The 12,055-nt window shown below is 40.0% G+C and overlaps 1 protein-coding gene across 10 annotated transcripts in view; it reads right to left on the bottom strand.

Moving 5' to 3' along the window:
- AIG1 (androgen induced 1) overlaps nt 1-12,055 on the bottom strand; it is a 218,967-nt gene that overhangs the window by 137,059 nt on the left and 69,853 nt on the right. The window contains exon 4 of one of the 10 annotated variants that reach the window (XM_074333663.1): nt 2,476-2,547. The exons of the other annotated variants lie outside the window; for them this stretch is intronic. Within the exon in view, the coding sequence (XP_074189764.1) occupies nt 2,491-2,547 (57 nt within the window). The 3' untranslated portion in view covers nt 2,476-2,490. Of the gene's footprint in view, nt 1-2,475; nt 2,548-12,055 lie in introns of those variants that run through there. 10 annotated transcript variants of the gene reach the window in all.

Raw genomic sequence — 12,055 nt, 5'->3', positions numbered from 1 at the left:
AGCACCAGCATTCAAGTGACAAGTTTGAAGTGACTCAACAATTGATTTTATTGCCGTTAGATTGTTATGTTCTTTAGATCTACAAGTTTTCAACAGTATAGTCTACTATTTGTCATTGTAAATGCACAATCATTCAGCTTCAAAACAGAATGAGGCGAGTTTATGAGCTTGCCTCGAAAATTAATTACCACTTATATAACAAAATTTCTGTCAGGAAATATGTTCCCAGTTCCCAATGACTAGCTCATGAACTTCTGAAATCCAAAACCATTTGTATTTCAAGTTTGTCTACAATATACAAATAAGATACCATGAAAAGTTTTACCTTTATAATGTGATTAAGTTAAAAAAAAAGTAATTTAAAGTAAAATCCTGTGTATCTTCCCTTCTTTCCTTCCTCCCTCCCTCCCTTCTTTCTTTCCTTACTCCTCCCTCTTTCTCCTTCCTTCCCTGCCTCCCTCCCTTCCCTTCCTTTCCTTTCCTTTTCCATGTTTTCCAAACAATTTTTTAAAAATCCCCCATATTCCAAGCTGTACGGGCAGAAGAAGCTACAAAACAGTGTTAAGACTGTGACTCATCTCACTGTAATTCTGTTTATAGGATTTATGGAAAAGTAATGAGATCCCAGAAAATAAAATAAAACTTAAAAAATCCCACAGACAAGCAAAAATCCTTTCTGTCGGAAATAGTTACTTAAAAGATTTATATTTTGTTTCATATTACTCAGAGGAAACCCATATACCCTGCTAACTGCCATCTTTAATTAGTTACAGACAACTTAACTCCATAAATATTTTCAAGGATTAATAATAATCGACACATGTATTATGCTTTTCATCTTCTAAGAAACGTTAATACTAATTCATTTTTCCTAGAATCTTGGGGTAGTGCCAGCAGGAACTAAGGCAGAGATGTCACCTTGTAACCAGACCATAATGGTTCAGTCAGCCTGGTCATGCACATTTAACCAGGTTTATTTCTTTGTCATACCCTCCATTCAGCTCAGCTCCAGTCATGACCAAGGTGACTTTCCTCTTGTGTTCTTCCATTAACTACTTTCATTGACCCCAAGGAAGCCCAGAGATCAGCAAACTCAAGAGTTCTCAAACTTGGCTATGCCTCAGAACCATGTGAGGGAGCATTTTATAAATACAGATGGTGCATGGGTCTCATGCTTGATTGAATCAATCAGAACCTCTAAGCCTGAGACCTGGGCCAACCAGGGTTGACCAACATGAGTTCAACTTTAATGGCATGGAAGAAGGAAAGCGTTATTCAGACATCGACAAATGGAGTTGTTCTTGAAAGCCAAGAGGAGTTTTCAAGGGGATCTATGATGGTTAATTTTATGTATCAACTTGACTGGGCCACAGGGTGCCCCGGTATTTGGTTAGACGTTATTCTGAGTATGTCTGTGAAAGTGTTTCTGGGTGAGATTAACATTTGGATCACTAGGCTGAGTAAAGCAGATGCCCCACCCAATGGAGGTGGGCCTCATCCAGTCTACTGAAGACCTGGATAGAATAAAAGGCTGACTAAGAAAGGGTTTCCTCTCTCTGCCTGACTGTCTCCAAGCTGGGACATCATTCTCCCCCCCGCCTTTGGACTCAGACTTGGATTAGAACATACACTATTGGCTCCTCTGGTTCTTAAACCTTTCGGCTTGGACTGGAACTATACGATTGGCTCTCCTGGGGCTCCAGCTTGTTGACTGCAAATCTTGGGACTTCTCAGCCTCCATAACCACGTGAACTAATTCCTTGTTATATACACGTCCTGTTGATTCTGATTCTCTGGAGAACGCTGATTATACAGCATCATATTTCTTTCAACCATGTGCTCTTGTATAAACATATATGAAGGTACACAGAGCATATTTGAGAGATCTTTTGCAATGATAAAACATAAAAGCAAATAGGACAAAGTGCCACACGTTAAAATAATGGTTGAGAAAGTGCCTACCTGGGGCTTTGGTAAGAAGGCAGGCTTCTGTTCAACTGGGGGAGGTAGGTGGGGATGCAGAATAAAGTTTTTCATAAGGAAATGTTTTACATTCTACTCACATACACATAAATCATCTCATGTGAGTCTAAAAATTTGGACGCTGAGACTATGAACATAGCTTAAAGGTGAAGGCATTATCTGACTGTACTGAATAATGATAAGCTCTCTACTTCCTCATGTCTAAAATGTTTACTGAAAAGATAAATAAAAAATATCATCAGGACGAGCAAGGCAGAGCTCTGTGCTGAAGTGACCAGGATGACAAGCACACAGGATTTTCAGGGTGTCAAGAGCTCACTGGCTCAGGCCTTCTCTTTTTATTCTGTGCCTTGGTTCTGGTGACCTATGACATTAAGTACCAGAAGTCATGGTGTTGCTTATGCTTGATGTTCCCTGCTACATTTCTCTCTTTTTCTCATCCCTTCTTTAGTCTTCCACCTGCCTCCCTTCTTTATTAAGCAGTTGAGAAGCGTTTTAGAAAAAACATTAAAAATCAGTCATATCGGTTCGCTCCCCGCATGGGCCACTGTGAGCTGCGCCCACCTTAAAAAAAAAAAAAAAATCAGTCATTAATATGAGAAAGATCTAAATTAAGGATGAGGGTTATTTGCAAAAATGTGTTCTCTAATTAACACCATTAAAATGTAAAAAAAAAAAAAAAGGTGTGGTAATGTAATTTAAAGCAAATCACACTAAATATAGAAAACAAGATAAAATAATAGAATCCTCTGTGTTTCCTATGCCAGAAATGTTTAAGCAATCTTACCATATACAGGCAATTAGGGGAAAAAAAAATCACAATCAAATAATTTAGCGTATGACACTTAGCATCACTAAGCTTGATTTCAATATAAGTTATTGCATGCAAAATCTGTTTTGCAAATTTGTTACTGGTTTTAACATAAGTGACTGCATAAAGTGCGAACAGTTTTGCAACTACTATATTCTATAATTTAGACTTTTAGCTTAGTTGCATGGCTTACTTATGTTAACTACAAAATGACGAGTCTGGAAGTCTTGAGCTTATAAGGAAAAAATGCCTTCATTTCAGTTATTCCAGTATAAATTTACAGAAATATCAAATTACTTATTGAAAAATCCCAGATGAAGTAAGAAGGAATGTTCTGGGAAGTTGCTGTTGACAGTATGTTGCCCTGAACTTATAGCTGTATATTTCCCAGGATTGCTCAGTAAGGATTATCAGCGTTTGAAAAATAAGAGTGGCCAGAGGTCTCTTGCAGTCTTCTCAGGGAACTCTAACAGGGTTGAATGGTTTTTCTTCTTTTTTTTTTAATAAGTATGGAATCTGATTTTGCATAAAAATCGGACAGCTGGCCTAAGGCAATTAATTAAGAATGAATGAACAGAATATGACTTGCTTCCCAGTGTTCTTCCAACATCGCACTTTGTCCTGACCTGGGCCTGTCTCAGCCTCCCCACTATTGTGAAAGCAAGGTCACAGGAAGGGAAGTTGAGGGGGACATTCCAAAGTCATGCCAATCCAGGATCCTGGTCACTGACTGCCAAATAAGGTCAAGCACAGCTTCATTATCCAGATCCCGAAATGTCAGCCAACTTCACCAGCAGGAGAAGTGTAATCGAAAGGAGACACTGTGCACCGAGACAAACACATCACTCAGTCGGATGGGAAACCAGATAGGACCAACCGACGTCAACATCGATAAGCATTCTTCTTTTTGTTTTTCTTCATCTCTTTAAAAAGTTTTTTTTTTAGTTTCAGGTGTACAAAACAATGTAATAGTTAGACATTTACACCCCTCACAAAGTGATAACCTCCCGCCCCCAATCTACTACCCCTCTGACATGGTATAGAGCTGCTACAATTCCATTGACTCCATTCCCTACACTGTACTCCACCTGTATATAATTATAGTTGACAGTCATTATTATTGTGCTTCGGCCTCAGGTGTACAGCGCAGTGGTCAGGCACCTACACAGTCTATGATGGGGTCTCCCTAATAAGACCAGTGCCCACCTGGCACCCTGCATAATCTTTACAACATTATTAATTATATTCCCCAAACTATATTCCATATCCCTGTAGCTATATTGTGACTACCAAGTTGTACTTTCTAATCCCTTTACCTTCTCCCCCACCCCCACCCCCTCCCATCTAGCAACCAATAGCTTTTTTTTTAAAAAAACAACTACAACAGATTACTATATGGGTGTGCATACTGTGATTAAAAAATGTTCCCATCCTGAAGTCTAAATCTGTGAGCTGGAATCCTATCAACCGTGCAATTCACAGGTACAGAGAGGTACTTCTTCCTACCATCTTTTCTTTATCCACTAACTGCACCTTCACCCCCATGTGCAGTTTAGCCTTTATTTTAAGCTCTTATCTCCCCTTTTAAAACTGAACCACTTGAGCATCTTCCTTTCCGTCAGCAAAAAGTTTGAAAACACCTAAGAGAAACAACAGTGGAATGCCAATTTCCTCCATTACCTAGTTTTTCCAACCTGTTACAAAGTGTAACTATTAAACTCAGGAGGAGCCTCATTCCTCATGTAATGTAAAATGCTCTGGGTAAACTAATATGAAGTGAAGGGGCTGAGCTTTCAGGATGCTGCGAATACCCTTCTGTAAGTTGCTTGTGACATGGCACTGCTTGAAGACCCATATTTCATTAACTTGGCAACCCTCTCTGTCAAGGTCATTTCCAAATGCTCGTCTTGTGCAGAGCAGCATGCGTGGAGCAGCACTAGCATGGCACCAGGTCAATCCATTAGTCATTGCTGGAGTGAGCTTTCTGTGGAGAGGCAGGCTGCTTCAAAGTCAGATGGGCTTTTGAAAAGCGTGCCAAGAAAACTTTAAGATTTGAAATGTTACAGAGAAGAAGGTCACAACATCTTTTAATTGCCTACTATCCTTGAAGAAGGTTGCTTTTGATATTTTTATGCAAATAGTACATATCTGCCCTGTGTGAAAACCAGTTTAAAAAATGTGGTAAGTGAACTTGTGCATATGTCTTCAATTGAATACAGTGCTGAGTGCCAAACTTCAACCAAGCTGATCAGACTGTAGGTCTCTGTGTGAAAGCCTAAAGTGGTGGAATCTAGTTGCTATAGCTGCAAATTAAACAAATAAATGAGACACCATGGAATGCAGCAAAATATCTGTGGTCTGATTAGTTCATATTTGCCATATGTGTGAATATTAGCAGTCAAATTCTAAGTTTAAGCAAAGTTCTTTTGAATAGGTGCAACTGAGGGGAAATGCTTAAAAATAAGGAAGATTTGAATTCTATGTCTAAGGACAACTATCTTACATTTTATATAAGCTTTTAAGGAATTTTATTAACTTTTTTACTTTAGGAGTATATACGTATTCAGTGTTGCTACAAATATAAGATTTCCACCAGGGCATTTTTTCCTTGAAGCTTTAGATAAAGTTTGACACTCACTTATTACTTGTTATATGATAATAAACTATATCATTAGGTATAGGGAAACTTTCATCTTATATTATCCTATACCACCCTATCCTATCCTAGCTTATCCTACCCTACCCTATCCTATCCTATCCCACCCTATCCTTTCCTATCCTACTGTATCCTATCCTACCCTATACTATCCTACGCTACCCTACCCTACCCTACCCTACCCTGTCCTGTCCTGTCCCGTCCCGTCCCATCCCATTCTATCCTGTCCTTTTTTAGAGAACTTTACATTTATTAGGCCTACTATGTGTCGGGCATTGTGCTATACATTTCCATGGCCAACCTCATGAAATTCCACAACAAACTATAAGTTTGCCACTCATGGAACTGGGCAGAGAAATTTAAAAAGATTGTTGAACAGAAAATTCTATTTTGACTAACCTCTTAAATCACTTACACTAAACGGTTTTCACAGAATAATAAAACAAGAGAAAACTTGAGAGGTAATTTGGTTCGGTTCCCCTTTCTAGGTGGCTCATATGTCTACATCTATTAGAAGCACAACATCCAAAAGAGTAGCTCTTTTTGGGTTAAGCTGGTGTGAGAAGAAGAATGGAGCAAAAGAGACATCTATTGTATGCGTGGTGATTGCAGCAGGGTCAGTATAGAAAGAAACGTTTACTAGCATCAGTCTTTTGATTCCAATGCATGTAGATAGTAGCAACCTGAGCAGCAGCATGTGGAAGTGCAGGACAATTCGATACGTCACTAGGTCACACAAATTGCAGTACTTGATAAGGACGAAAGCGGTTGTATTAAGGAGAAACATGTCCACCAGTCAGAGGTAACGCTTGTACCTAGGTTAAAACTTATCTTAACTAGATCATGAAGTGCAAGCTCATTCCCTAGACGTGGATATGAACGTGGCAGCAATAGGGAAATAATCAACCTGGCTTAGATGAAAAGGAAAATAATATAAAATGCTAGGAATGTTTATTAGTGTCCTAATGAGATATGTTCGGTGAAAGAGAATGACAATGGATGTTTAAAGGCATCTCTTTAACTAGATGTTCACCAAGCTCCATGCAGAGAGTCCCTGGATACAGTCAATACATGGGGTCAGTCACCTCAGCATTGCACTTCCAGCTTGTCCATTCCCTAGCCATGTGAACTTGGACAAGTTCACTTGCTGGACACTTGGAGGCCAGCAGATACAGTTCTGCTATTCAAAAAGAGAGGACTGACCCTGAACATTATAAACCAATGAGCTTGACAAGAATGCTACAGGCTCTAGAATGGGTGACTGAAGGTCTAGGGTATGAAATGTAGAAAATTAAATGGTGACCACAGGTACCAACCTAAGTTCACTTAGATAAAATAATTTCATTTCCTTTCCAGAAAGTGTTACAGACTCAAAGAGTAAGGAAATACAATAGAAATTCATTCACTCATTCATTCATTCATTCATTCACTCATTCATTCATTCTTTCTTTCATAAAACATTTTCTGAGACCTGCTATGTGCCTGACACTGAGCCAGATGATGATAATATGCAGAGGAAGCCAAGACCATGTGTCTGCCCCAGAAGACCACCCAGTTCCAGAGAAATGCAACAACAAACTGCAAGTAAAGTGTAGTGGAAGCTATAGTAGGTACATATTGGGTAAAGAGGCTCTAAAAAAGGGGTTGTCAATTCCATTAATATGATGTAAGGGGAAAGCTAATGGATGAGGGGACACGGAGGGTAAGTGGAGTTTTGACATGGAAGTGAGGGTTGAGTGGACACTCAGTCCTGGAATGTCCTGGAGGGCAGTTTAGAGGGGCATTGGCAGGTCTGACCGGAGTTCTGTTAGCCACAGGCTAGCAGAGGGGGAGGTATAAATGGGCTCAGGGAAGTTAGCCAGCATCCTTAAAGGGCCAGGCAGTTTGGAGACAGTCAGTGGCTTGGACTCAGAATCACATAGACAAAACAAAACAAAAAAAAGCTGGGTTGAACACATTTCAGTGGATTGCCACAGTCTTTTCCTCGCTTCTCTTTAGCTAACCATTTAGTACATGACTTAAATAAATAAATAAATAATAATAATAATAATAATAATAATAATAATAAAATGATGTAGATAAGAGGAAGCCAAGGGAGACAATCAACCCGTTCTTGGCATCTCCATGATTTGGAGCAATGTAAAGATTTGGGACAATAATTCTTGATTCTCAGAAAACGTTTTTCCCCCACTTTACCTGAGCATGACCAGTACAACCCAACCGTCCCTCAGGAACTCTAGAATCCAGTCAACTTGGGAAAAATCAATACCTCTCCGCCAGAAGTGAGGTTTGCCCCAGGCCACCATCCACTTGTTGCCAATTCCAGCCCTTAAGGTCCCTGTCACAGAACTCTCTCTCCACTATACATAATTAATGTCCTGTCTCTCCATCCTTGCACATGGAAATCATTTTCAGTAGTCATTATTACTGCCTTCTGCCACTACATACATCATCTTTATTTAAATACTTTAAGACTCAATCATCCTCTCCAAACATGGTTACAACATGGTTAAAACTTACTGTTCTGAAAAAGGAACCCTCATACATTGCTGCTGGGAGTGTAAATTGGTACAGCCACTACGGAAAAAATTTTTTCCTCAAAAAATTAAGAATAGAATCACCATAAGACCCAGCAATCCCTCTTCTGGGTATCCACCCCAAAAATCTGAAAACATGTATCCATAAAGATATATGTGCCTCTATGTTCATTGCATCATTATACACGGTGGCCAACACATGGAAACAACCAAAGTGTCCTTCACTAGATGATTGGATAGAGATGTGGTACATACATACAATGGAATATTACTTGGCCATAAGATGAAATACTGCCATTTGTGACAACATGGATGGATCTTGAGATTATAATGCTAAGCAAAATAAGACAGAAAATGTTGAGAACCATATGATTTCACTCATATGTGGGATATAAAACTGAAAGTAACAAAGGAACAAGACAAATAAATAAAAACTCACAGATACAGACAACAGTTTAATGATTACCAGAGGGTAAGGGGGGAGGAGGTGGTATAAGAGAGTACAGGGTGATGGATATATGGTGATGGAAGAACTAACTCCGGGTGGTGAACACACAATGTGATATACAGATGATGTATTATAGAAATGTACACTTGAAACCTATATAATTTTATTAACCAATGTCACCCCCATAAATTTAATAAAAATAAATTTAAAAATTACTGCTCTGAAAAAAATCTATTATTTTGTTTACTGACTTTACCCAGAGCCTCCAAAGCAGCTTCAATTTAATGGCACAAACTTTGGCACCTCAATTCAAAACAAACAGAACATCATTTTATTAAATCCTCATATATCCATTCAATGATCCTCAAATTCTTAGTATCGTGGCTTCTCCTGAGCCCATCTTGTATTCAGACTGAGTTTAACAAGATGGAATTCACTAGGCATACGTATAAGGGGTCTTACCTTTTATGTGTAAAAAAACCCGAAAATGACAACTTTAAGTCTTAGCTCAGCCACGCAATGATCAGATAAGAATCGCGTGGAAGTGTTAGTGTTGAGTACAATGAAACTGCCAAAAAACGTAATGGAAGCTTGCACAGCACTAATAAGCAAGGACGATGGCGAAATCGCTTACTTTGCTGTGCACCTGCTAATTCATACGAAACTGTAAAAACGAATCTAGACAAGCTGAAGACTAGTCAGAGGAGACTGAGTATCACGGTGAAGGGCCTGTATACCATTTCCTCAATAAACATTTACCGAATGTGCACTGAATGCTAAACACTCTGCTACGTTCTGGAGAAACAGGAGAAAACCAGTTGCTGCCCTTTATGGCCTCATAGACCCTTGGAAGAATAAACAAGTAAATACGCATCGTAAACAATATGATATGAGAAATCCCAGGTGTATGAATAAGGCAGTAAGAAGGGGCCACTTAGACGCCTAGGAGACCAAGGACCACTCATAGGCAGTGTCTGAGAAAGGAGTGTAGCAAGGAGCCATCAGAACTTTGGCTCCCCTGGAAAGGGAATTTAGGCAGCAATGTGGAAACAGATGTGGCGAGGAGACAGTGGGGACGCAGAGAGATGAGATGAGCCTGCTGCCTGAGTCCCATTGAGAGATGATGAAGCCTTGAACTAAAGCAGGGATGGTGGAGACGAGGACGCTGGGGAAGTCTGGGAGCTACTCTGGAGGTTCATCTGACAGGACTTGTCCACTAACTGTGGGGGATGTGGCAGAAAGGGGAGCTTTTAGACGCGTCTTGCCATTATTTGTGATGGCAACATGAGATGAGTAACATGATTTATAGGAGGGGTTAATGTAAGGAGTTTGTTTCACTATGTTCGTGTCAAGGTCGCTGTAATGAGTTTGTTTCAATATGTTTGTGTCAAGGTCGTTGTGCCAAATGCAGAGTGGGATGCCCATGGGAAGACGAACCAGGAAGTACAGACTTGGAATGACCTGTGCACGGCAGAGACTGAAGTCATAGGGGACAGTGAGATCCTCTTGGATGAGAACATGAGGAGAACAAAGAGGGCTGGTGTTTGAATCCTGCAGAGCAGATGGAAGGACTGGGCAGATTTCAATAGAAAAGAACAGAAGATTCAGTTCCTTGTGTCTTTCCTACAGCTGAAGATCCCATAGTCTTGGTCCACTGCTGAAGCTCCATCACTGGAGAGGCTCAAGCAGAGACTGAAAGGGAATTTGCCAAGATGTTGTTCAGGTGATTGAAGTACACATGGTATACAGACAAGATGATCTTTAGAACCACTTCCCAAGTTTAAGATTTTGGGATTCTGTGCTTCCATGATAGAAAACACAGCTTTTTTCCACTTCACTTTCCTTGGCAGCTATCACTGATGCTTGCTGAGGTTGGAGCGTCAATGAAAAGGAAACTGGAAAAGATATAGGGATGGACTTCTGCCAAGGAGTTGGGTCTGTGGCTAATGAATGATCTGACTGTGGTAGCGAAGAAGGAAGCCAGTTCCTAAGACAATACCTTCCTCCCTGCCCCACCCCCACCCCCAACTATGAAGAGTTAAGGGCAAATGAATGAGAAACATATGAATTAAGTTTACTTTGAAATATCTATGGATTTAAGGATTAGGGGTAAAAGAACTTGAGTAAACCACACTTTTGGTTTTGCTGACCCCAAAATATCTGAATATAACTTACAGACCTTCTGATGAACTCACACGACTGCTGGGCCTGCTCATCTATTAAATGTAGCAGGAAAAAGGGCAGAGTATAAGCCAAATATTATTAGCCTTGAATTCTACCCTTGCACGGAAAATTAGGTCTACAAAGGAATCTGTGATGGCAGGAAATTGCTTTAAAGAGCTTTTGTCTGACTATTACCCTAGAGAAAAAAATAAGTCATACCCAGATAAAATAATCAATCTATGGAAGAGCTACCTATTTCAATGAATTTGATCCAGGCTATTATTTACCTGGCCTGTAGCTCTTAGATGTTCCAGGCACCCTCGGTACGTTCTTTGGCTGTCAATTCAGGCCTTCTCAGGCAGCGACAGTATTATGACAGGTATCGACTAGTAAGACCCTCTGGGGAGGGTGGTAGTAGGCCGTATCTATGCAGGATTTTGCTGCACTGCAGCTAAGATTGAAGAGTGCCATAAAATACAAGTTAGGAAAGAAATGAATGGTTTTGGATTGCATTTTCTGTCAACTGCTATGTAGAGGAAAAGATAAAGCACAGGAAAATGAGAACAAGAGAACACATAGATGTGAAATATTGCAACAAATATTCATGGGTTGTCCATTAGGCAGAGGCACTGTTCTAGGTGCTTAGGATAACTCAGTAACTAAAAGAAAGATCCCTGCCCCTATGGAAAGTATACGCTAGCACAGAGAGAGATGGACAACAAGCCATACACACAACATGAACTAAAACTGTGTAATATGTCAAGGATGGTAAGTGGCATGAGGGGGATAAAGAGCAGGGTAAGGGAGTCTGGGCAGCATTGGGGTTAGCGGCAGTGCCTAATGGGCCGCTCAGAGTAACCGTTACTGAGCTTGAGCAGACATGAAGGAGCTGAAGGAATGAGCCACACAAATTTCTGGGGAACAGCATTCCAAGGAAAGACTTGGTAGGACTAATGATCACAAATGACAATTCACAATGGAAGAAGATACGATCGGTAAAACTGGATATGAAAAAAGCTTACAAACAATAATCGTATGCAACACTTCTGAAAGTGTCTGCCTCACTGTGGCTGTAACTGTTCTTGTTCCTGGGTCCTTGGGGTCATATGTGATTTCTTTGGGAGGTCCACTGGGAGTCTTAGAAAGAGGTTCCCAAGGAATTTCTGACCTCTGTTCTGGTCTTAACATTTATTTTTGAAAATTTCCAGATATCTTCTAGTTACTTTAGAATATAGTGGAAAAATTGAGAAAGGTCATTTTTTTTTTCATATGGAATATTTATGATGGTCTTCTTTCGACCAATAGCTTATTTTATAAAATATCCACTACCAAAATGGGACACACTCCACGGGTACAGAAATACATACAAATATGTGTATCTCAGAACTGGAATCTTTCCATAAGTTGTGTTACGTACCAAAAGAATAATGCCAAATCTGAGTTCTTGCAAACACAAT

The sequence above is a fragment of the Rhinolophus sinicus genome, linkage group LG05 (assembly GCF_036562045.2).
Source record: "Rhinolophus sinicus isolate RSC01 linkage group LG05, ASM3656204v1, whole genome shotgun sequence".
Classification (NCBI taxonomy): Eukaryota; Metazoa; Chordata; class Mammalia; order Chiroptera; family Rhinolophidae; genus Rhinolophus; species Rhinolophus sinicus.
This window is presented reverse-complemented; position numbering and strand designations above follow the sequence as displayed.